The sequence below is a fragment of the Silene latifolia genome, chromosome 6 (genome assembly GCF_048544455.1).
Source record: "Silene latifolia isolate original U9 population chromosome 6, ASM4854445v1, whole genome shotgun sequence".
Taxonomy (NCBI): domain Eukaryota; kingdom Viridiplantae; phylum Streptophyta; class Magnoliopsida; order Caryophyllales; family Caryophyllaceae; genus Silene; species Silene latifolia.
Window position 1 is genome coordinate 105885623 of NC_133531.1, and position 27837 is coordinate 105913459.

Genomic DNA, 27837 nt, shown 5'->3' on the forward strand with positions numbered 1-27837 from the left:
ATTCTCAGCGTTTTTGCTTGATTTTGTACTCCAAGTTGCATGAGTTGCATGCTTAAAACACATGTGGAAGATGACAAAATGTGGAGTCGCTAGGGACCTTAGCGGCTTCACATGTTCGGTATTTTTCTAAAACTTGCAGTAGGTACTACAAAAATAAAGTAAGGTAGTATTTTTACAAATACCCCTAAATATAAGGTAGTTTCTGACAAAAAAAACCCATTAATTGGTTATTTAAGCTCTTAATTACTCCATATAGTCTAACCTCTAAAAATCAAACCCAAACATTGTACTTGAAAATCATGCTTACCAGTTTCTTAGGCTCTTAATTACTCCAAATAGTTTATAAAAACACCATCTCCACAAACTCATAAACCACCCACCTTCTCCATTTCGTTGTTTTTCCTATAATTGAGGCTACCTTTGCTTGGCTTTGATTTCGTTGATTCTTTGATGTAGTTCTTCTGATCTCTTGCTTACATTTGTTGTTGAATTTTTATATTTTTTTTTTATGTCAAACAATATACAGTAAGGGAATGAGATTTAAAACTGTGATCTATATATTATTCATCTCATTAGAGTATTGGACATTTGGTTGTGGTTTCTCTTGTTCTTCTAGTATTGTGTATATTTAACTATTTCTCCGACTTTTTTGCCAAAATTAAAATAAAACACAGATGAATAATTTAACGACATACTTGGTGTTTGTCTTAGGCTTTTATATCTTAATGAAACAGCTTATCCACTATCTCAAAAACCTTCCTCCCACTCCATTTCCTTGTTTCCCAATTATAGGTCATCTTCATCTCTTATTCAAACACAACTCATCTTTACCTCGAACCCTAGCCAAGCTATCCGAATCATACGGCCCAATACTCTACCTCTGGTTCGGATTTCGGCCCGTACTTGTAGTTTCCTCTCCATTAGCAGTCGAGCAAAGTTTAGGCCAAAACGACCTCATTTTTGCAGGTCGTCCTCAGCTGATAGCTGGCAAGATTATAGGGTACAACAATTCAATCCTCTTGCTTGCCTCCGACACCAACCACTGCCGGAATTTACGTCGAATCTTAACTGCCAATATCTTATCCCCAATTCGCCTAAAGTTCATCTCTGCCGTATGTCATGATGAGGCGTTGTCGGTCATCCGACAACTTTACAAGTCTGGACATCATTTTTGTGATCAATCGCAGAGAAATAAGGATTCAGAGTTAGGTGAGCTAAAACATGATTAAATTGGGGTGACCTAGTTAAGCAATGTGCTCTTTGACTAGATAATGTTCTTTCTCGACTTTACACTAAGTCTCCTAGGCCAAACTTTATGCTCATTTTTACTATTTATATACTAAGGAGTATGGAGTACATTTTTTTGTCGAAAATATATAGTATTTAACTAAAATTGTACATTTTGACGAACAGCAGCTCTTGCTGCCACTGGCTCCGTCATTGCGGTTAAAGACCAACAGATGGTGGATATGAATGCGTTGTTTTATGACTTTACGTACCAGGTTATGGTGAGGATGATTGTAGGGAAGCATGATGGGAGCCGTTGGGTTTCTAAAAATGGAAATAAGTTTAAAGAGGTTCTAAAGAAGATGTACGAGATTAGTGGGTCCATATATACAAGGGATATTCTTCCTCTCGTTAGAAATATGAGATCGGAGAAGAGAATGCGTGTTATACACGAAAAATCAGATGAGATGTTGCAGGAGTTGCTTGAAGAGGAAAGATCGAGGATGACGTCTTCATGTTGCATGGTAAATAAAGATATGAGTGTGGTTCAAGTCTTATTGACCATGCAAACAACGCATCCTACGACTTACACCGATGACATCCTCAAAGGCGTTATTCTAGTAAGTCCCATTTAATTTAATACAGCGTACTCCTTTCTTTAAGGTTTCTCTTTTTTTTTTTTTTTTTTTTGAAAAAAATAATGCTAAAAAATTATCAATTTGGACCAGTTTTAAAATATTTATTAAATTAGGGTCCACGTAGGATAGGGCTAGGAAAACCTAGGTTCGGAAAGAGCAGGGCCGGCCCAGAGGCCTGTTTGCTGGGTTAAATGACAAGGGCCCATGCATGGGAGGGGCCCAATGCCAAAAAAAAAAAAATTGCCCGCACAAGAAAGACCCAGGGAAAGGAAGGCTAAAAAAAAAAGAGTAGAAAAGTCAACTTTTAAGAAGGAATAAAATTAGGTTAGTTTTCCTAATTTAACTCCTCATTTTCCATATCTAATTTTCAACTTATAACATTGCTTTTTCTCAATCCCAAAATCAATTTTTCTTATAACATTTCTAGAGTTCTTAAAATATCAACTTTCATCCTTCCAAATTGGAATTTTCAAAAATAGTAGATAGCCCTTGTATTTACAGTTCGTTATCCGTTAACCTCCGTTCGCCTCTCCATTCGCCTTTTCGTTCGTCTATTCATTAATCGGGAACTAGGGTGTTCTAATTCCTATCCCTCCTTTAATTTTTATTTAAACTCTTGATTGTTGATTGTTGTGGCCGTTTTTGCGGTTGTAGTATTGTTTTGTTTACTTCTTTTTTTATTTACTTTTCGATTTTTAGCATTTATTATTGATTTATTGTCTTAGTTTGTTTCGTTTGCGAAGTGTTAGATCAATTATTGAATTTACAATGGTACAAGAATTTATTGAGTTCTATTTTTTAAAAGGGCCCAATTTAACTATTTTGCCTAGGGCCTCACGATGCTTAGGACCGGCCCTGGGAAAGAGCCGCCATACATGCATATCGACTCTGTAATCTGTAATAGAGTCACCATAAGAAATGGCGACTTTGTTAAAAAAAAGAAAAGAAAAATACTCAACTTATATATGTGTTGTTGCTGTCGAATTAAAACCATTGAAATGTTTCGTCTCAGTTGGCAGAGGTCATGAACATTTTGTCCAGAGGTAAAATTAAAACCATTAAAAACGATGCCCACTTTTTCGAAATATATAATGTAAAATTAATTATTTGATTTTAGTGATTAAAATCAACTAATTAATTATACTAATAAGCGCAAATTTGAAATAACAAAAATAAAGAGAGAGAGAAAGAGAGACACACAGGATTTTTGAAGTGGTTCAGTTTCACAAGTCGAAACCTACGTCCACTATTCTCGATTAATAATTTTTAGTACCTTTCTACGGATTACAAAAATTATCAATCCACTCGTATAATCAACTATATGATTATAACTCAGATTGAGTATCGCTAAATACTCTAGATTGCTCTTATGTTAATAAGAAAAGTACAACGATAAATACTAATCTCACGTTATGCGAGTGAGTATAATATCTTTGTGTACTTAGTATCCTATAACGATTTCTCTTTGAGTGATTGACAAATATGATGCGCTATTTTTGTATAAGCAATTTGTAAAATAAGAATTAAGGCTCAAATAAATTTTGCTTAAATATTTTTCTCTTTGAAAGTGTATATGTGTGTCACTTTTAAATGTTGAATGAAGAGAGGTATTTATAGTTGTAGAGAATTAGGGTTTAGGAATATTCTAGGATGTATAAAACCCTAAATGACTTGACGAACAAGTAGGAGGCTAGGGTTGGAGGAATTCGGCCTCTAGGGTTTTAGGCCACTAGGGTTTCGGCCCCTAGGGTTTCCATTCGGTCCATTCGGCCTCCATAGCCCACAACAAATCGAGATAGAATTTAGTTGAAACCCTAGGTTGCATGACGACATAAATATCGTGTTACAAACCAATAGTTTATTTAACTTAAATTCTCATTAAATAATTCCAATTAAATAAATACTCTCTTATTCTTATAAAACATTAAAAATATATTTTCCAAAAATTAACGCATCATTTTTGTCTAGCAATGAAGTTATGGCTATGAGGTCATAACTTCACTAACATTTAAATCAAACAAAGTAAAACCATTACCGGATGACGACCTATACTATCTAATCTTGATAGATCTTGATAACGAATCGTCTTTTCACAAGTCTCTCATCTTGAGTCTCGTGGTTGATTTCTGATCTTGATCTTGCTTGAATACAACGATCAAGTGTATTTGAAGTTGTACCTCCTTGGTCCAAACTTCAAGCTTGCGTCATTGTAATTGTTCTTTTCTAAATTAAGACTTAAGCACACAATTACACGCATATGTTTATAATATTGAGTCCACATACAAATCATTACTGTCATTATCAAAACAACTAATTAGGACTAAAGGTCCAACAAATTCCTTCTTTTTGATGATGACAAGTCTCCTATGATTTGTGTCTAAGTCTAGTTCCCCCTCAACATAATACTTCCCAAATTATAGAACGGTTGAGCGCAGAAACTAATAATCTTTTCAAAGTTATAACTATTGAACGCCTTGAGAGAATTAACTTGAGACGGTCGCAAATCATAAAAACAATTCCCCCTCTTGGCATCATTGAAAAGATGAGAACAAACATAAAACAACTAGAATAATATATTATGAGACAAGAATTAATCATGAAAAACATATTATATTAAACGCAATCTAGTTCTTAATTAGCATAATAATATTATAAACCTGCAATCACACAAGGAATAAAATGCGGAATAGAAAAAGCTAATATCCATAAGAATGGACTTTTATTGTGAGCAAAGGAATTAAAAAGATAGGGCTAAATTTGGAAATTTGGATGGGCTAGGGCGAGATGTTCACGGGTAGTGGGGGCTCGGTGGTCGTGACCTAGGACGGGTCCGAAACTCCAAATCCTCGAGTCGCGCGTGACAATGGTCTAGGAGTGCAGCTTGAGCAGTCAATCGAGTGTCGAAATTACCAATCCTCAAAGTCATAGCTTTAACTGCTTCATAAATCGTATGCATCTTAGACCTCATCTCCTTTCCAGATTGTAATAGCTCATCACCAAACTTTACCAAACTATCCAAACCTTCCCTCATAAGAGTAGACTCGGAGTGTGTTCGCACGGCGGCCTTAAGAGCACTGTCGACTTTCGTGTCAAACCGTGACAACACGGTGTTTAGACGAGCCGGGCTAATACTACTTGGTCCACTAGTATCAACTCTCTTTTCCTTTGTAATAAGATCAAACAACTCACATAATTTCTTATCTTGCTCATTAATCCTTCCAAGAATAGAAGTAAAATTAGATTCTATCTTAGAATCCAACATCTCAAGACTCACATTGCTTTTTCCTCCTTTTTAACCTTTTTCTCCTTTTGTTTCAAAACACAATTCCGGGCCATTAATAACGAGCTTCATATAAGATAAGTAAAGATCGCTCATCTCGTCATTTGTTATAACTCCATAACTATGCATCCCAATAACTCCTTTCTTCTCTAAAATTTGCGAGATCCAATTTCCATAAGGCAAACTTAAAGTAGAAGCTAAATCATCCATCTTAGCCGTTACACTAGCTTGTATAATTTTATGAAACACAAGCATAGGTAGACTAACCTTTTCTCCTTCAAGCCTAGCCTTCATAATAATCATCTCATGAACCCCGAATTTATCTCTACCTTCTTTTCGAGGAACAATGGTAGTTCAAAGAAAGTTCAAAAAGAACCTCAAAGATGGCGACAATTTAGTTGTTAAAATAGTCTCAGACGAAGTCGCATCTTGTTTGAAATATCGTTTCACTACTAACCTGTCATCAGGTGACATACTTCCCCATTCTACGCTTGGAATAATTTCGATTCCTCCTCTAGGAACTCGAGCCAAGTCGCAGAAATCACCAGGTGAGACACGTATAGATGTCTCATTAACCACAACAAGTAAATTTCCTTCCTTAAATTGAACAGTAGCATAAAATTGATATACCTCAATAGGAAAGACTGGACCACTTACAACAACAATATATCGGATGCTAATTAGTGATTTTAAAAGCTTTTTTCCAATCTAAGTTAATAAAAAAGATCACCGTATATAATTTAGTTGCATGCAAGTTCTGCCATTGATGATTCATATATGTGAATATCTTGTGTTGAGCGTGTGCTGCATCGGTGTCCACTGTCTATAATAGTACAATATTATCTTCTTTGGGTCAAGCCCTCACGAACTTTGGACTCTGATACCACTTGTTGTGCGGAAGCGTGAATACCTCGTGTTGGGCTCCTGCTGCACCGGTGTCCACGGTCCATAATAGTACGATATTGACAGCTTTGGGTCAAGCGCTCACGGATTTACTCTTAGGCTCCTTTCCAAAAGGCTTCGTATAATTATTTTTGTGGCACTTATAAAGATGATATTTAATCTCTACACTACCGATGTGGGATATGGGTTTGCACCCTAACAATAATCCTCCCCTCAAACCAAGGATCATCATCTTGACTCAGACCTTGACCTTTATGGAGAATTCCCCACATCCTACAGCCCCAACTTCTAGGCACTCCAAGCATCACCAAGGCTTGATAACCTCCCCTTAGCCGATAGACAATGTTACCTAGCCATGTCTGCACCACATTTCAGCGCCTGGTCAAGTGAATGCTCTCACATGCTTCTGGTCCTGCATGTCCATGTGTTCTTCTTGGGAATTTGCTTCACATGCATATCGAACTTCCTCTACATCCAATATACTCTGGGTCGGGTCTGCCACTTCAGAAGTCCTAGAACACCATCGGTCTTTGGTATCCAACCTGAAAAGGACCAACTAGACCTATGACACCTAGCCTGATCAACAGTTCTACTACACAAATGGTCTTTGTCCCACAAGACCCTATGACTCCTTTCATCCATTTAGCCCTGGACCGGGCTTGCTTAAGGACTCACCCCGAATTAGGAGTTCCGTTCTTCACAGTCTAAACCACCTTCAAGTCTTGACTCGGTGCTTCACCAACGTACCATCCATAGACTTGAGATTTGCATACAATGTGCCAGATCGAGCCCACGCGTCTGTGACTTGTGAATGCTATCTGTTCCGCTCTCCAAGCTCCACCATTTGTACGCTGTAGGGCCTAGGCCCAAGTTTAATCTTGGGCTCTAATACGACTAGTTGTGCGAAGCGTGAATACATCGTGTTGGGCTCCTGCTGCGCCGCTGTCCACGGTCTATAATAGTGCGATATTGCCCGCTTTGGACCAAGTCCTCACAGATTTACTCTTAAACTCCTTTCCAAAAGGCATCGTACTATATTTTGTGGCACTTATAAAAATGATCTTTTATCTTTAACTACCGATGTGGGACATAGGTTTGCACCCTAACAATATATATAATGACTTTCGTCATATATGTTCATTAGCCGCAATATATTAGTTTGACACTTTGATATTATGTTCAAATAATACCACCTTAAATAGGTTGTACTAGTGGCCCATTATAATACAGTAGGTGGATTATATATCTGATGTATTACCACCAATTCATTAGTTTATGAGTATTATAATAATTTTTTTGAGTTTTGTTTTAAAAATTCTGGGTTTTACTATAAAATTTCTGAATTTATTCATTTAAACATTAAGCTCTAAAAAATTATAATAAAACTCAAAAATATTACATATAAATTTAGTAAAATTTGAGTGTTGTAGGAAAAAAAATTAAAATCTAACTTATAAATTTTAATAAGCTAAAAAAAAAAAATACATGTTCAAAAACAAATAAAGTTTGAGGTAATAAGCTATATATATATATATATATATATATATATATATATATATATATATATATATATATATATATATATATATATATATATATATATATATATATATATAGGAGGCGGATCCGGTGAGGTTTAATTATGGCGAGGCGGACGGCCTCACCAAATTCCTTAAACTTGGGCGGACTGATTAACATGGACTGATTATCAATGTTCATTGGGCTGGATATTTGGGGTCATTCTTAACTTTTCATTTGACCCAAATATTTTCTCTATCTAAAATAAACAATTAAGAGCCCAAATACTTTACTCTCTCTCTCAAAAATATAACACACAACGTTGATGCATTTTCAAAATCTCGTTTCCAAAAATCCAATCAGCAACATCAATTGCAGCGATTTCTGGCAAAATTGTTCGTAGATTTCATCAGAACGACATACAAGTTTCCGAGTTGATTATTACTCCATTCGAAAATTGCGTAAGGTGTACCTATATTTATTTGATCATTACTGTGTTTTAAATTTGTTAGATAATGTTTAATTGTATCAATCAGATGAAATTTGTTGTAGGAGCGAATAAGAGAAGTTAATTTGAGATGATTTTGCATTTCAATAAGGCTACATCGAGATCTGGTTGTGCTGTATTGGTATCGTCTTTGTGGTTAATCATGTGTATTGATGTAAGATCTGTGTTCGCTGTGATAATCACAGTTAGTTTTGTCAATCTGAGATTGTTTATGTGCTGTTGTTAATGTTCGCGGCACGTTTGAGGCGTGATTATATAATGTATGTGAGTAGTTTACTATCTTCTTGTTTTTTGGCGATTGGTGCGATTGGTGATGTTTCTGTAATTTAGTATAAAGTAGGTATGAGATGGATAACAAACGAAATGAAAATGTGTAACCAAACTTTGAACAAGCTATGACTCGCTGTAAGAATTGTTGTTGAGGCTTTGTTTGTAGTAGTGTTTTTTATTCTATTATCCATACATTTCCTCTCTCAGAGCCTTTAGTCAACAAGGTATTTTGCTATGAAAGTTTGCACAAATGATTCTTTCATAGCAATAACATGAAAGAATACACAAGAGCCGATTTGTGATTTAGAGGGGGTTGTGGTTGAATGAGTCGAGTAATTCTGCTCACACTTATCAGTAAGTAGCATAGGCATAGTCGCATAGACTATGCTAATTAAGGCTACAAATATAGTCCCTATTCTCTCGGACGTTTGTTAATATATTCGAAAAATTGTGATCGACTTATGTTCGTTGGTCCTGCAGCGTGGTGACATAATTTCATTGACTCAAAGATTGTAGTAGATAATCAGTTTATAGACTAAAATAGGAAATGATTTTGAGCTTCTAATTCGTATGCATCATTATTGGTATCTCTCACACTTCAAACTGGATTCTACGATCTAAGTGTATGATCGCGGTTCATACCCATTATCTGTGCATAACTTTCTCAAGGATTTTACTCTAGATGAGAATGGTGATGTTTTGATGCAGTTTGACAGTATTTGAGGTTTGGTTTATTCGGAGTTTAGAACTTCTCATCACATCTTAGACAGTGACATCTGTGTTAAGGTTTATTAGTCCCCCACTTGCTGGAAAGTGGCGTATCTTTGCATGTTTACAGTTTGCATTTATTGGAATTGAATGATTGTATGGTGTATATGCTTCCAGGCTACCATTTCTGCGATGCGATTGCGCCTTGTTTATATATATGGTGTTTTTATGCTTCATTTCTCATAAGAAGCAATGCTTCGATTGCTGCATAGTGACTTAATTGCTTGTGTGTATTTGTGGGATCAGCTCGCCTTTGAATGATGCTATGTATGCTCTGTGTTCTGATTGCTCCCAGGACATTATGGGAATTCCATCGATTCAGAATGTGCACAGATAATACATGTTGCAGAGCGACGAATATATAGGGAAGAACCAGAATTCAAAATTACAAATCGGACAGTTGATGCATTTCGAATCTTATAACAGCTTACCTCCTCATTTATTAATCAACATTTGGATGCTTGTCCTCGATGCCTAAGATATGATAAGAGATAACCTGTTTTGCTCTTCTCCTGATTTTGTGAATCTCGGTCCTTATGTTGTGAATCCTATAGCTTGTTTTGTGAACCTGTAAGATAATTTTCTAAAACTTGGTCATTGTAGGTGTTAGGAATCACCTATTTTGTTCTTTGCCTTATTTTGTGAATCTCAGTCCTTGTGTTGTGAATCCTAGAGCTCGTTTTGTGAACTTCTAAGATAATTTTCTAGAACTTGGTCACCATAAGTGTTAGGAATCACCTATTTTGCTCTTTGCCTTATTTTTGTGAATCTCAGTCCTTGTGTTGTGAATCCTAGAGCTTGTTTTGTAAACCTGTAAGATCATTTTCTATAACTTGGTCACCATAAGTGTTAGGAATCACCAATTTTGCTCTTTGCCTTATTTTGTGAATCTCAGTTCTTGTTTTGTGAATCTCAGACCTTGTTCAGTGAATCATTGGGCTTGTTTTGTGAAACTTGGTCATCATAAGTGGTTAAAGTCGCCTATTTTGCCCTTTTCATTATTTGGTGAATCTCAGACCTCATTTTGTGAATCTCAGGCCTTATTCTGTTAATCTCAAACCTTATTATGTGAATGTCAGACCTTATTCTGTTAATCTTAGAGCTTAATTTGTGAACTTAGAAGCTAATATTCTTAAATTTTATTATAAGTGATAAGAGATAACCTGTTTTGCTCTTCTCCTGATTTTGTGAATCTCGGTCCTTATGTTGTGAATCCTGTAGCTTGTTTTGTGAACCTGTAAGATAATTTTCTAAAACTTGGTCATTATAGGTGTTAGGAATCACCTATTTTGTTCTTTGCCTTATTTTGTGAATCTCAGTCCTAGTATTGTGAATCCTAGAGCTTGTTTTGTGAACTTGTAAGATAATTTTCTAGAACTTGGTCACCATAAGTGTTAGGAATCACCTATTTTGCTCTTTGCCTTATTTTTGTGAATCTCAGTCCTTGTGTTGTGAATCCTAGAGCTTGTTTTGTGAACCTGTAAGATCATTTTCTAAAACTTGGTCACCATAAGTGTTAGGAATCACCTATTTTGCTCTTTGCCTTATTTTGTGAATCTCAGTTCTTATTTTGTGAATCTCAGACCTTGTTCAGTGAATCGTGGGGCTTGTTTTGTGAAACTTAGTCATCATAAGTGGTTAAAATCACCTTTTTTGCTTTTTTCCTTATTTGGTGAATCTCAGACCTTATTTTGTGAATCTCATACTTTATTCAGTGAATCTTAGAGCTTGTTTTGTGAAATTTGATCATCATAAGTGGTTAAAATCACCTATTTTGCTCTTTTCTTTATTTGGTGAATCTCAGACTTTGTTTTGTGAATCTCAGACCTTGTTCAGTAAATCTTAGAGCTTGTTTTGTGAAACTTGGTCATCATAAGTGGTTAAAATCACGTTTTTTGCTCTTTTCATTATTTGGTGAATCTCAAACCTTACTTTGTGAAACTTGGTCATCATAAGTGGTTAAAATAAATGGGGGTATGATTTTATTTCACATTCTTTCAAGATGGAATGAACTAAAATAACACATATTCAAAAAAACCGCAATTAATTTTGTTCCTCAACATGAAGGTGGAAAAAGATAAGGGAACAACTCACATGATGAAAACTAGTGGAATGATTTAATTATTTTAAAACCAATTAGCTCAAATGGCAGAGCGTTGTGCAATGCACAAGGTGTGGGTTCGACTCCCATGTTGGTTATTGACTACTACTGTTACTTCAAAGCCTAATTGGTATTTCTCTAGTGGAATTTTGGGATAGTGGTTGAAGGGTATGCTGTGTCGGAGGAGATGGCTAGTCTAAATCTGATATGGCCTTTTCTGTCATGTCCACTTACATTCAATTTAGATAATTTCTAACATTGACTTTACAAAGGACTCAAAATTGTAATCCTTTACTCCTTTAGTAGCTTTGCACGACGTTTTGGCTTATGCACGCCGTTTGTGCACATCTAAGTTTGAGCTTCTTCTACTCATCCTCAATTTTGCACATCTGAGTACGGATTTGGCTAACTCATCCTCAATGTTATTGTATTTAAGTTTAATACACTAGATTCTTAAATTAACTAGGCTATATGAGATTCGAACTCATATCTTTGTGCAAATCGTGTGCAAGATTTGCACATGCTCTCCGATTTGAGCTAATAGCCGTTAAGATATACGAGTACATAACAAAGATCAAATAAGGGAAACCTTAAGCTAATAACCTTTAGATATGCAACAATGAAAAGTCTTTGTCAAGCTTAACATCCCGGTTTAAGGAGTTTCTTACAAGAATGATGAAAACACCGCCACTTTTATAGTATACAAGAAGTTAAGTGTCCATGATAGCCACTATTAGGCAGAAGCTCCATTACTCTCTAACACCTCAATAGATGTAATGATAGTGTTGGGATTAGTATCACAGTGACAACTGTGATAGATTTGATTCAATATACTTTGTATACTACTTCAAATTCCTTTTTTACCTGTGCAGCTAAATAGCCAGAACATGAATTCTCCGAATGAGGAAAATTCAGACTGGCAAAAAAAAAGAATTATTCATCAACTTGAAGCAAATAAATATTACATCGCTGTAGGAGTGGGATACGAGGATAGCAGTTTAACAAGCCCTATTCTAAAAATTACAGCACTCAACAAGCCCTCATAAAGATCAATCTCTGAACTAAATTACCTCCTTTGCCGAAAGATCTATAGCCAGAAGTCCCTGTAGAATTGGTCACCGTCGGCCATTCTCTACTTAGTGAGTATATCGAGCAGCAACATGTGCCCAAGGACGAAACGCTGCTGGACTTGCAGTGAAAATCGAACAAGGCTTCTGAATAACATTTAGTCATACAGAAGAATAAACCACAAGTAGAGACTGAGAGTAGACAATGTCATCTGCACTACGTTGAAGGCTTATTGCCTAATAGCCGTTACCCGAGCCTTCAAGAGAGTCATTGGCTCAATTTGGATAAGATTAATCGGAGAAGACGGAAGGAAAAGTACGGATAAATTGAAACCACAAACTATTGAATCGAAAGTACCTGAGTTAATGGCGGATGGCGATTGACGAAGTGAAGCTCACTATTAATGGCGATCGAAAGCTCACCTTTCTTACCTATTTAAGTACCTAAATTAATGTCGGAGAAGTGATACAAAATAAGAAAAAGAGCAAAATAGGTGATTTCGACCATTTTATGACCAAATTTCACAATATTACCTTCTAGTTTCACAAAACAAGCTCTAAGATTCACAAAATAAGGTATATGATTCACAAAATAATAAAAGGAGCAAAATAGGTGATTTTGACCATTTATGACCAAGTTTCACAATAGAAGGCCTAGGATTCACGAAACAAGGACTATGATTCACAAAATAACAAAAAGAGCAAAATAGGTGATTTCGACCATTTTGTGACCAAATTTCACAATATTACCTTCTATTTTCACAAAACAAGCTCTAAGATTCACAAAATAAGGTATAGGATTCACCAAATAATAAAAGGAGCAAAATAGGTGATTTTGACCATTTATGACCAAGTTTTACAATATAAGGCCTACCTTCCAACTGTGTTTCCCCATGCCTACATATACTCGATACTGACCAAAGAAGTTGGAAGGTATATGTTAGCAGACTTGGTTAAAAATCTTCTACATGGGTACATGTCCAGATGTTGGATCGACAATTTTACGTTAAAAACAATGTTTTCACCTAAAAGGGTAAAATAAGTTGTCCAATTATTAAGGACAAACGCAATAAGTTTGGTGTGGTGACTGATAGTTTATGCTACCTGTGTGGAAGTTTAGATGAGACTCCTGCTAATCTGTTCTTTGATTGTCACTTTAGTAGACAGTGTGTGAGACAGCAGGTCTGATTGGAGCAATGGCAGCAGAATGTGATTGATTGTATACTGAAATGGAGGTGTCGAAAAAGCAAGTAGTGATGGCTGCTATTACAGGGTTGGTGTACCTTATTTGTAAGTGCTGCTACTTTTTTACTCAGAATCTTAACATGTCAAAGGTCTTCTGCTGAATATCACTAGTCTGCGGTCTCAAATATGAGGCTCGTAAATACGCACACATGGCATAAAATCCTCCTGATAAGTAGAATTGCTCCCATTACGCAAAGCCCCATAAGGAACACTAATATTTTAACCGCATCAACGAATATTTCTGAGCCTCATACACAAGGGTCAGTACAATGGATACATTAAGCAATTTGAGGCTGCCCGTGACTCCGTCATAGGAAAGAAAATAGACTACAAGCATGGAATATCAACTCAAATTTTAATCTTATAAAATTTTACTTATCTGAGACCTTCTCAGTAACAAATGCCAGTCCACATCTTGTTATAACTGGTTGGATGTATCTTTCATTAGAATTATTGTATGTATGGTGATCGAATAAGATGTATAATGTTCTTTGAAGATTATAAACTAATTTGTTAACAAGCAAATAAAGACAAGACCAACATATTTGAAAAGCACAAAGAGCTGACACTCTTTCACCAATAACCGAGTTCACCAATTACTTCCTGTAAAACTTCTTCAAAAAAAACATTTATCAATAAAACAGGAAGAAAAGAGGGCTTGTCAATTCAAATACCGACTCACATGCTAAGCAAAGAGGATAAAGCCTGGAACGGGTCAGTCAGTTGTACATTAAGGCGGCTGTCATTCAGCTTTCTGTAAAGCATAACTTTCTAATGGTTCAACAACGAACCAAGACAAAGTGGCAGTGTGGCACTTTAAAGAGAAAACATACACCAAACGACAGAAGATGAAAGCTTACAATGTGAGATTGATGCTATCAAGGATAATTCCAGTTAAAATGTCATCTAAAAGCAAACTGATTATAAACACTCAATGACTTAAAACTTTGGACATCCCGGAAAACAGATGTTTCTACAATTCTACCTCACATTATGTCATTTATACAATATTTATGTGTAACTTACAAGATGTTCAATGAAACTTGTAAATTTGATAGAAGGCTCCCACTGATATGGGCTTAAATCACTTTATAAAAATGGTTAATACAATATGGCCAACTCATGTAAGGGCACATTCTCGTTCGGAGTATACAAATTATCTTCAAAAGACATTGGCATTAAGGCACAATGTAAATGACAAAGCTAACACATTTAGTCTTCAGAAATTTATGTGAATTCTACTTTTTGCGGCTAAAGCATGTTAAACAGTCACAAACTTGGTAGTTAGAAGCGAAGGGAGGTCAAAGTAAGATCTATTATATCAAACATGAAGTACAAAAAAAACATCCTTGCAACTCATGCTCGAATTACATTCGGTAAAATCATTCAAATCCTTAACATGCTTTAGTTGCAAATAGTAATAAGTAATGAAAGTACAGTGATAATGGCGAAAACGAGACATCTCAGAGATAAAGACAGAATGAAAGTACGGATGAATTGAAATGATAACTATTGAATCAACTGAAATCGGTCATAACTAACAGTGAACAATAAGAATGAAACTTTAATCGAGCATAATCGAAGCGAGAAAAGAACGCATAGAAATCAATCGAAATCGAGTGATTAAACTAATTAAGTAAGTTTATAACTAAAAATTTAACTAAATAAGCAACAAAATCAAAATCTATAAATAAACAGAGAGGAACATACGAAGAAGAGGAGAAATCGACTTCAATAGATTGTATGTGTTGCTACTGTGCTCGATTATGCTCAAACAACGATCAAAAACTGCAGAAGAACAACAATATTTTAACTGATTAAATAAGTCGATTGAAAATTAGGGTGAAAAATAAGGAATGAAAGTAAGATGAATCGAAATTTAAATTAGTATTCGAGAATACCTAATTTGCGTATGATAATGGAAGTAGACAACTCATGATAATGGCGGTTGGCTCAATGAAAATGGCGGTCGAAAAGCTCGGTAATGGCGAAGACGTAGCTGGTTCACTAGCTGAGCTGAAGAACAAGTTGAAGATAGAGAAAGAGGACGAGTAAATGAAGAGTTATTGAGGGGAAATGTTGAGGTGGTTGGGGTTATATAAGGGGACACGTGGCAGCATCTGGAGTATCTTTAGTTATTAGATCTGACGGTTTAGAAGGTGTCAAAGTAGCCGCTTCACTCACCAGAAGGTCTGAAGGGTCTCGTGTGATTCAATCTCTCTATATATATATATATATATATATATATATATATATAGGGGCGGGTTCAGGTACGAACTACCTTAACGTACGAACTCACTAAAAACCAGTTTTTTTTTTTTTTTTTTTTTTTTTTTTTTTTTTCAGATACATTTTACTACCTTGGGATACACTTCTTATTAGATACATTTTAGAGCATAACCAACTACATTTTTTCAACACTAAAATTATAGATGCACTCTTGACTTTTTTAAACTAATTTTTTTGCGGATACATTTTATATTTTTTGCGGATACACGTGACATTAAAGCCAGATACACATTATAATATTTCTGGATACACAAGTTTATACTTCCGGATACGCATCATATTAATACAAGATACACATGGTTATACTGCCGGATACACATGTATCCCGTATTAATACGGTGTGTATCTGGGGTAGTATTTTGTGTATCCACCCTCCTACCATACTACCACAGCCCACCACCACCAACCGCCACCACCCCCACCACCATGAGCACTGCCCCACCACCCCACCGCCATCAGCACTACCCCACCATCGCCCCCACCACCACCACCATCTCCGTCACCGTCACCACCAAGCTGATCCCAACTAACATCACACCAGTACCACCACGACCACCACACAAGTTAGTACACCCGGATATTTGTGTATCTCCATACAGTAGGTTGTGTATCTTAGAGCATTGCTTTATGGACCCACCTTCAACCACCACCACCGCACACTGCCACCATGCCACCGCCACCACTGTCACCCCCATCACCACCATACCACAAACACACGCTCCATTACCCCCATACTCACGACCACTATATTTCCACCACCATCACATCTGACCACCCTACCACCACCACTACTCGCCGGCGACACCATCTGTCACCATAAATAATGTCGGCGACCTCAGACATCCTCCGACCTGCTCCGATGATATCGCCGGTGACCATAGACTCGCTTAAACAATATTTCGACACACTTAAACAATCACCACCATATTTCGACACCAACAAAACCATCATTAACCCCGACGGCCAACACCATTTTTTCAAGACCACCACCACGACCAACCTCCACTCACCACTCTATTATCACCAGAACGCCACAATAATTGAAAGGAGACCAGATCTGGTCGAAAAAAGACAAGGAAACCAGATCTCGCCTTAATATTCACACAGTAGCAAAACAGAAATTCACCAGATCTAGTCGACTCATCCCTTTACTGTGTTCTTGCTTTTATCTTGTAACAATTCTGCACAGTCAAGCAACAAATTAGACTCCATTATAACAACATACCAACAAAAGCAAATCCCCAAATTTTACTACGTAATCCTTATATCACTTTCTCAAATACCATTAAAACCTAATCTCATTAATCTTAATGAATATCTACAGCAATTAAAATAAAAATACTTGATCAATTCTAAATTAGGAAACAAAAAAAAGGAAACACTAATCATCAAATAAATCATCCACAAATGATCAAACCCTCAAGTTGCCAATAATGTATATTAAAAACATGGACTCACCTAATGTTTTAAAGCGAATGAAGAGGGTCAGGCATTGAGTGTGGGTTTCACTGAGTAACAAAGCCGATTAAATGCTGCACACTAATGTCATTTCTGATCTATGCGCCATTTCAATGATTCGGTGATTTGTTTGATTTGGACTGCATAAGTTGGCTTGGTTAGTTAGAATGTGTAAAGGTGATATTTCAAGTTGGCTTAGTCAGATCTCGCCGGCAAACCACCATTGCTCGATTTTTTGAAAATAGTCGACGTTATTGTCGCCGACGACGAGCGAAAACAGGCGGGGGTGATTAAATCTGGGGGAAAGAGAGACGGAAAAAGATGGGTTGGAAGGAAGCGCCGTCGTTGTACGAGATTTGATGGTGGAGCAATGGTGGTATGCCGGCGAGGTTCACGCCGGAGCTCCGGTGATGATATGGTGGTGGTAGTTTGTTGAATAAGAATTAAATGAGGGAGTTTTGGGGGTTAGTGTGTGTGTGGGGGAGAAATATGAAACGCAGGAAGTATTTAACAGCCTTTTATTTGTTTAATCTAAGGGCTGAGAAGGAGTTCGTACGGTTCGCACCGTAATTTAGTTCATACGGGATCCTGATTCTATATACAGGGGCGGACCCAGGATTTATTACTTGGTGTAGCAAAATTTACATACTAATAATAGACAGTTGGTCTCCCTTAAGAGTTAAGACGGCCATATCCGTCTTGAGTATAAAACTGGTCAAATATTAACGTATGTAAGTCGATGGGGGCAAGAGTTGGTCATTCCCGACATTTTATTTTTTAGTTTACTTAAATATCTATTTGACTAATTTTATTGTTTTAGACGGATATTTTCGTCTTAATTTGTGAGTAATAGAATTTAACCATATCAGATAATAAAAGTAAAGATAAATTAGTGACAAATTTTCATACGAAGTATATGAATGTTATGAAACTACTTTACCATTGACCAATACTTATTATTTGTTTACTTGAATGGTTTGTGAGCTTCATCCACATCTATGTTTTATTTTAAATCTACCGAACAAATTAAATTGTCATTTGTCAAATATTTATTCACACATGAAAAACTATAAAAAAAAAACTCACAATTTATTAAGTCGCAGTTCTATTAAAACGTGCAAATAAAACGTGCAAACATGATAAAATTAAAAAACAAAACCCCAATAAATCTCCTTAAATGGTGTAATAACGTTGTTATTGTGAAAATTGAAAGTTGAGCTTGAGATACAAATAATCAAATATGGCACAACATCACTCCTCTACTTCGCCCAACATATAATCAAAACAAATTTGGACAATTTGTCATGCCGTCAAAACTAGAGTAGATCTCCTAATGAGTCCATTTTTGAAATAATGGTCAAAAATAAAATATTTGTCGTTTTGGGTCGGTTTTGAAAATATTTGTCAAAATGGTGTCCACGTAGGCTCGGGATTTCTAGACCTGAAACACGCCACTACTAATGGCGTGTTTTGTGAAGGAAACACGCCATTAGTAGTGGCGTGTCTTTACAACAATTATTTTACTCAACTGACTAAACTTAAAAAAAAAAAAAAAAAAAAAAAAAAAAAAAAAAAAATTACATAAGACACGCCATAGGGGATGGCGTGTTTCCCCTCCGAAACCCGCCATTCCCAATGGCGTATTTGTTTTAGTCCATTTTTTAATGAAGTTTCTTTCCCTACTCATTATAAACACGCCATTGGTAGTGGCGTGTTTTAGGTCCAGAAATTCCGAGCCTACGTGGACACCATTTTGACAAATATTTTCAAAACCGACCCAAAACGACAAATATTTTATTTTTGACCATTATTTCAAAAATGGATTCTCTCCTAATAGACGGTAATAAAAAAGGGTACGAAAAATATGTAAAGGGGTATGATAAAAATGGTCTCTCAATAATTTATTGATAGACCGTCTCTCCAAAGTTTTAGTGTCAAAGATATTTACAAGAATAAAAACATCAATTAGAACAATATAGTAATGAGCACATTTTAAAAATTGAAAATAAAATACAAATGGTTGTGAAAAGTTGCTTACTCAAAAATCCGTATAAAAAAACATTTATTAGAGTCAAGGTTTTTGTTATCATTAATCTAGTACTCCGTAATTAATTTTGACCAAAAAAAAATAATCTAGTAATTAATTAGTTTTAATTATGGGAAGTTGCAACGCCATTAAAGGAAAAGCATAGAATATATTACTCTCATTTTTGGAAACAAACTAGGAAAATGGAGTTAATATGGCAACCATTTAATGTAATTAATTATGAAATAATGGTGTAGCAATCATAAATTTTTTCTTAATCTTTTCCAAATTTGGTGTAGCACATGCTATACCAAAGCAATGCATGGGTCCGCCCCTGTCTATATATATATATATATATATATATATATATATGTATATATGCGTATGTTACTTTTTCTCATTATAATATATTAGTTCTTTTTCTCGTTTCATTGTGTGTAGCCGTGTACATAGTAGTATAACTGGAGTTTACTGTATGCTTTAAACGGACTCAAGATACTAAAGTATAATCGTCCCTAAAAACTAACTCTGACACTTTCATTTTAGAAAGTGAATCCCGGGCATTGCCGAGCCATAAAACTAGTATATATAATCCCTCGTCCCGGTCAATTGTTGTCTTTTGGTTTTGGCACAAAGACCAAGGAAAGAGGAGATGACCAATAACTAAATGACAAGTGAAACAAATTGAATGAGAATGATCAAATTACTCATCAAATTCATTCTTAAAATAGAAAGGACAACAAATGACTGAGACAACCAAAAATGAAAAATGACAACAAATGACCGGAACAGAGGGAGTATATTTTTTTTTTTAAAAAAAGACAAGGAATGTATCTGCATTCTTGTACGTTTGTGCTACTCCCATCATTTGTACGATGTATCATCCGTGCAGTTCTTGCTTTGTTCCTTGTTCATGGCCTTGGCTGGTACTGTTTTGACAGTTATTGAGCACAAATAAGTTTATTAGCTTTTTTTTTTCAGGTTCTATTCTTAGCAGGAGTGGATACTTCAGCGTCAACAATGGAGTGGATAATGACGCTTTTATTAAATAATCCGTTCGCGCTTATGAAAGCACAGGCTGAAATAGATGAGCAAATAGGGCATGGTCGAATAGTGGAAGAAGCCGATCTACGCAACCTTAATTACGTTCGCTGTATCATAAATGAGACTTTAAGGATGTATCCTACAGTACCAATGCTACTACCTCATGAATCTTCCAAGGATTGTCTCGTGGGAAGGTATTCTTCACACACAAAATCTCATTGAAGACGGACACTATCCGTCACAAGGTGAAAACGGATAGTGTCCCTCTCACAAAATCTAAATGGATAGTGCAAGTGAAGGGAATATGAATACCCCACTTATCCTCTCACTTGGAGAGGGCCACTATCCGTCTTCAGCTTGTGACGGATAGTAGCCGTCTTCAATGAGACGGACTGTTCACCAAATTTATGGTTCTCATGTGATGACAAAATAAATAAATAAATACTTCATAAATAAATAAAATGACTTAATGAATTACAGATGGTAGAGATCATAAGGTTTATTTATGGACTTTTGAACAAAATATTTTGTATTTAAAAGTTTTTCAAATATCACTAATAAAGTATTTTTGGATTAAAATTGATATTGTCGAGATGTTGAGATCCATAGCATCCTTATAAAATGATTTCTCAATTGGATTTGTTTTTAACTTATAAATCCTAGTTACAAAACACACGCTCTCTTTTTTTTTTTTTTTTTTTTTTTTTTTTGAAGGGAAGACCACAAGGTCTCACTATATTAAACTCAAATCGAACAAAACAGCATCGTTCGCCTTTTCAGGCAAAACATCAGACCAACATACTCTACCGACTACTCTAGGCTGACAATGAGCTAAAATATGCGCTACACTATTGTTCAAACGACTAGTAAACGACCAACAAACAGAAGTAAAGAAAGAACACAAAGCTAAAACATCATCAACGATAAGGGAGAAATCACTTCGACCCTTCGTTCTCTTCCTCAAAGCCTCCACGACCATTAGACAATCGCTTTCGACGACGATATGTTGGATGCCCCTTCGTCTTGCCTCCTGGAGACCCTCATAGACCGCCAAAGCTTCAGCTACATGTGGGTCTAAGACTTGATCTCGCACCTCCGACATGCCCCACTGTACCCGACCTCGTTCATCACGGCACACCACCCCTAAGCCCGTACCATCACCTTCCTTTACCCCGGCATCAACATTGATTTTGACAAAACCCTCCGGCGGTACGTTCCAAGCTTTTCCACCCTTCTCATTCTCATCTCTTACCCTTCCACAGCCCTTACGTCCCAGCAAAGCCCCTCCCCCTTCCGTCTCCTCCATCACGTCCTTTGCCCTTCGGATAACCACTAAAGGATTCACTTCTTGGTCATCGAAAACAACTTTGTTACGGTGTTCCCATATCGCCCAACACCCGATCATGAACATAGCATGCTCCCTACCACCTAGCTCTCCCCAAACCGCCTCCACCCAATCCCGAATTCCTCCTCCATCCACTCCTTCATCCCCACCCCTAGACCAATCCAAGCACGCTTCGCCACAGCACAGTCACGAAACAAGTGTAAGCTCGATTCATTAAAAGAATTGCATAAAGAACAAAAAGAAGACTCACCTCGAACTCGAGAAGCAATATTTGCCCTTGTCGCTAAGGCCTCGTTGCAGAGTTGCCAAAAGAAGAGCTTTACTCGGGGCCATACCGGGATGTTCCAAAGCCGCTTCCATAACCATTTTTCTCGCTCCCATTCCGACACTCCACCCACTTCCATATCATGAGCATTCCCAGCAAGATGTCTATATGCCGATCTAACCGTGAAACATCCGTCCTTCTCACCCGTCCAAAACCAAACATCCTCCGGCCTATTCGTACTAAGACGCACGTTTTTAACCCGCTCACATTCGAAAGGCGAAAGAACGACTCCGGTAACTCCACATTCCGGCCCCCGCCATCCTCCCTAATCGCTCCGAGACCAACATGTGCTCCTGTCCCCACGACCCTGCGGTGATAGGATCCTACCATCGAGTCTTAGGCAGCCACGAATCAAGCCAAACTCGCGTTGTCAACCCATTGCCAATCCTCCTTCTCCATCCGTTACCAAGAGCGTTCCTAGCCTCCACAATACCTCTCCACGTGTAGCTGGGATTTGAGCCGAGACACGCAGACATCACATCTCCCCCCGGGTAATACTTCACACTCATAACCCTCGCCCATAAGCTGTCTGGTTCCGTTACAAGCCTCCACACTTGCTTGCCTATCAACGCCAAATTGAACATATGAAAATCACGAAACCCCATTCCTCCAATACTCTTAGGCCGACACAAACGCTTCCAAGACACCCAACTAATACCTCTCTTTCCCTCCTCATGACCCCACCAAAACCGGGAAATAAGAGATCTAAGCTCGACACAGAATTGCGCAGGAATTTTAAAAATGCTCATCACATAGGTAGGAAGTGAATTGGCCACAGCCTTTATAAGGACCTCCCTACCAGCCCTAGACAACATTTTCCCACGCCACCCATTCAGTCTTTTGCTCAACTTATCTCTCAGAATATCAGTAAGGGCCTTTTTGGACCGGCCCACCACCGTGGGAAGGCCTAAATACCGTGATTGCTCAGCTACTTCCGCAACACCCAATCTCGTCGCCAGATTACTCCGCTTCTGTATCGGCACCCCCTTGCTAAAAGATACGGTCGTCTTATCCAAGCTCACCAAACTGTCCCGAAGCATCCTCATATCGGTGTAAAATATCTTTAATTTTATCAGCTTCACCAATATTAGCCCTCGCAAAAAATATACTATCGTCCTAAAAAACAAAAATGAGACACAGCTGGCGCAAAATTTGTAATCCGAATCCCATGCAAACACCCCGTCTCAACAGCCCTCCGCATTTGACTGGATAACACTTCCGCGCAAAGAATAAATAAATATGGTGACAGAGGGTCACCCTGACGCAATCCACGAGAAGGTCTAAATTCGGATGAAGGATGCCCATTAATTAAAACCGAGAAAGAGACCGTGGTCACGCATTCCATCACCCGTGATATCCAAGCCCTATCAAATCCCATCGCATTAAGAACCCTCTCCAAGAAAACCCATTCCACTCTGTCATACGCTTTCGCCATATCGAGCTTAAGAGCCATGTATCCCTCATTGCTTTGCGAATTCTTCATATGGTGAAAAATTTCGAACGCAATCATAACATTGTGCAAATGGCCCGGCCGAGTGAAGGCACTCGATTCTCCGACACTATCTCCCCAAGGAATTCTTTCGACCTATTAGCCAAGACACTTTTGAGACCAGTTTGTAGGCGACATTACATAAGCTGATCGGTCTAAAGTCGCGTATTTTATCGGGAGCTTTCTTCTTCGGAATCAGCACTATGTTTGTTTTATTGAGAGCCCTAGGTGATGATTCGCCCCTCAGGATAGCCAGGACCGTACTGATCACCTCCGTGCCTATATGTCCCCAATAAGTCTGGTAAAAAAGACCATTCATCCCGTCAGGACCTGGAGCTTTCAGCGGGTGCATCTGAGAAAGTGCTTCTAAAATTTCCTCCTCCTGATATTCACGTCGCAAGCCTCTATTCATCTCATCAGTAACTCTACTCTCAACCCCAGCAAGTAAATCAGGCGGCACCATTGGATTAGAAGTCAGGAACAAATTTTGGAAATACCCATTAGCCACTCGCGCCACCTCATCATCCCCAGTTCGAATAACGCCCTCGTCGTCAACAAGCTTTGCAATAAAATTCTTTTGTTTACGCTCACCTGCTCGAATATGAAAGAATTTGGTATTTTTATCCCCGTCCTTCAACCACAGCGCTCTCGACCTTTACCTCCAGTATTGTTCCTCTTGCTTTCTCAAATTGGCTAACTCGGCTATCAGTTTACGTCGTTTCTGGACATTAGCCTCCGTTCTCTCCGCTGCATTAAGGGAATTCAAAAGCCGCTGCTTGTTTCCAATACCACGCCCTATCTGTGAAATGCTCGTCCCCTTCCAACGACGAAGCTCGGCGAAGACATTCTCCCAAAACCCGTACCAACGAACCCCTACCTCGTGCTATCCCTCTCTCCACTGCCTCCTCGCACTCCTCATTCCCGACCCACATTTGTTCGAATCTAAAACATCGCTTCCGGGGTTCCCCTTTCTCCCTACTATTTAAAACTAGCTTTATCGGAGCGTGGTCCGACCATTCACGATCTAAATAGAAGAGTCGCGCAAAGGGGAACATGTCCTGCCATAAAGCCGTACAAAGAGCCCTATCAAGCATACACTGCCGGTTGTCTTCCCCCGATTGTCCATTATCATAAGAGAAATTGTACCCCTCCCATGTCACATCTTTAAGACCACAATCATCAATAGCAGCTCGGAAGTTATTCATTTGCCGTTGTGGTCGGCTTCCACCTTTCATCTCAGTCGAAAAGAGAATCTCATTGTAGTCACCTATACACACCCAAGGCAGTCGGGATTGAGTCCCCAACAGCCTTAATAATTCCCATGACAAATGACGATCGGATACAACAGGCCATCCGTAAAAACCCGTTACTCTCCAATCCCCTCCCTCCCCTTGGACAGTAAAATCCATATGATGAACCGATGCAGAAACAAAAGAACAAGTCAGCTCCTTCTTCCACATCATCGCAAGACCTCCAGACCTCCCTACACTATCTACCTCCATGCCAAAGTAACCATCAAACCTCTCCCTCACCCTCCTCATCTCACGACCACTCAATTTCGTTTCACAGAGAAAAAGAATGGCCGGGGCTTCTCTCCGTACCAAGGCACGGAGTGCAGTAACCGTGTCGGGGTTGCCCAAGCCCCGACAGTTGATGCTTAGGATACTCATTGGGCCCGACGGGGTTGACCTCCGTCAACCTCCGCCTCAGGTATTAAGACGCCCCCGTCTTTGGATGATTTCGCTTTCTTCTGACTCCCTCCATCCACCTGCTCGTCCCTACTCCTCTTCAAATTCCCCATAGCCATCTTGACAGTCCACCCACCTCTCTCTCTTCACTCCTCCCTTCCCCCTCTGGCCTTGCAAACCTCACCCATCCCCTAGAGTTCCCTCCTCCCCCTTTCTCATTACCCGGCAAACCATCCAAGGAAATAATAGAGTTCCTCCCCAGCTGCCCTGCCTCCACTCTAGATCCCACCTCTCCTTCCTCAAACTGCTCATCTAGCCTGCATCCAACCTCACCCGTCTGCATCTCCCCCTGCCCCGTCACCACATCCACTCCCCCAGTCCCTTCGTTTAAATGCACACCCCCCGTGTCACCTGCTATCTCCTCACTCCCCTTCTCATTATGACAGTGAGCAGGCCGCGTCTTTTTATTCCGCAGGTCAAGAGCTATATTTTTCAGCTTTTCTATCATATTTGTAATCGTCTCCTCAGACTCCTTCACACTCATCGAACTTAGCCCTTAGGTCTTTCGCAACCCTCCCAGAGCACTCCTTCGATGTTTTAATAACCTTCCAGGGCGAAGCTCTTAACCATTCTCCAAACTTAAGGTCTTCGTCTTCATACGGACCATCTTCGCAGTCTTTCTCCCCATGCCCAATCACGCCACAGCCATAACAATAGGTCGGTAGTCTTTCATATTTGACGCTGAAATTTACCGTACGTCCATCACGCATTCGAATAGGAATTTCTGCCTTCAACGGTTTCCTAATGTCATACAAAACCCTAACTCGTATAGCCCTATCAAGTTCAGGATTGGGGCCGTGTTCGAAGTGCATAAAATTGCCCAGACAATCCCCTAAACGTTTCGCATTTGACAAACTCGTTCTCCCAGCAAGAGGAAGATCGTAGATTCGTGCCCAAATAGGAAATAAATGTAGCGACGAATCGGTAATCTTACCCAGTTGGTTAGGCTCATCGAAACACCACAAAAATTTGTCGAAATGCCATGGTTGCCCTTCCAACACCCTCGCTTTATCACGTTCTGATTCAAAGCGAAAGATAAATTTTTTCTCTTTCGCGTCAACCACATTACCCATGATCGGTTTTGATGGATTCCATAGCTTGATCATAGTTTCGATAGCCGCCTTTACGTTAACTGCCCTCGTTGCCCACAATTTCCCTACCAACAGAATCCTTCCTGTCTCCGTGACATCTCCATCCTCCTCCTCCCATACCAACGGATCCTCGGTTTCCCCCATCGGCTGTTTCCCATCCCGGTGAAGGCCCTTTGATCCACTCTCCATCGGCACCTGCACACAAAAACCACAAAGACAAAAACAAAAATCGCAGACCTACTCACAATCGAAACTGTGAGTAAATCCTCGAGAAAGAGGAAGAACAAAAGAGAAAATTTTGACAGAAGCAAAGAAACGAAGACGGGAGCCCTAGGAAACCCTAGACTTTTCTAGATCCATCACGCTCTCTTTTAATCTAATGATATGTTTGAGAACCTTGAATTGGAATTGAATTTCATAATTGAATATTTTAAGTGTTTGGAAATCCCTGGAATTTGGAATTGGAATTGACTCCATCCCTTATCAATTTCAAGTTAGTTAAAATTTGGAGTTCTCAAATACCTACTATATGGTAGTCATTTCAATTCCATCACTTCTTAAGTTTTATTTTGTGACGCAAATTTCATCAAAATATTTTTATTTATGATATTTTTCCGATCGTAAATATTTTCCGAGACAATATTATTTTTTTCAAATCTAAAACATCCAATGACCTCGACACATATCCGTCTCGCCCAAGTTCAATTCCAATGGGTTTCCCAAATGCAATTTTGGAATTGGATTTGGAATTGAATTCAAACATTTGAATTTCTACAATTGAAATCATGAAAATGAAATCAATTCCGTGTTTCCAAACACTGCCTAATGTTTAATCCTTTTTCTTTCTTAAACAAAGAGAATGAGATAGCATTGCTGTCTAAAACCGAGTTTGGATACCATCATCTTACAGTCTTACATATAACATGTAGGATTCATTAAAATGAGGTCCTACATAAGAGTATGTGAGAATGTAGTCGAATCTCATTGCCACTGATCATCGTCTTATCATTGTTTCTTTATTACCGTAAACCGTTTTACTAATAGAGTTTTTTTATCAGATATCATATCCCACGTGGCACTATGTTACTTGTAAACGTGTGGGGTATTCATAATAACCCTCAACTATGGGATAATCCCAAAAAGTTTATGCCAGAGAGGTTTGAGGGTATTAATGAAAATCAAGTTGGATACAAGTTTATGCCATTTGGGTCAGGGAGAAGGAGGTGTCCTGGAGAAAACCTGGCTATGCGAGTTATTGGACAACTTATTGGTTTGCTTATACAATGTTTTGAATGGGAAAGAACTAGTGAAGAATTAATAAATATGGAAGAGCGAGTTCGTCTAACCATGCTTAAGGTTAAGCCTTTAAGAGCAAAATTTGGGCCACGTTTGTCTATGTTGAATCAAATTTCTCAAATTTAATGGGCGCTCATGTAATAACTGAAATATTAAAATAGTTATGTATAGTTATGTATTATTAAAAATTTATGTCACTTA

The 27837-nt window shown here is 38.2% G+C and overlaps 1 protein-coding gene across 1 annotated transcript; it reads left to right on the forward strand.

The window, feature by feature from the left end:
- The first annotated feature begins 725 nt into the window (after positions 1 to 725).
- Positions 726 to 27762, forward strand: LOC141588434 (cytochrome P450 81Q32-like). The gene is made up of 4 exons (XM_074409877.1): positions 726 to 1209; positions 1414 to 1847; positions 20280 to 20536; positions 27399 to 27762. Exons 1-4 carry the CDS (start codon positions 726 to 728, stop codon positions 27760 to 27762), a joined length of 1539 nt encoding a protein of 512 aa, XP_074265978.1.
- The last annotated feature ends 75 nt before the right edge of the window (positions 27763 to 27837 follow it).

What these genes read in the sequence shown, in the direction of transcription:
- LOC141588434 (XM_074409877.1), top strand. Translation starts at nt 726, where the DNA reads ATGAAACAGCTTATCCACTATCTCAAAAACCTTCCTCCCACTCCATTT. An exon ending in AAATAAGGATTCAGAGTTAG is followed by an intron (nt 1,210 to 1,413) that starts GTGAGCTAAAAC and finishes TTTGACGAACAG; the next exon opens with CAGCTCTTGCTGCCACTGGC. An exon ending in TCCTCAAAGGCGTTATTCTA is followed by an intron (nt 1,848 to 20,279) that starts GTAAGTCCCATT and finishes TTTTTTTTTCAG; the next exon opens with GTTCTATTCTTAGCAGGAGT.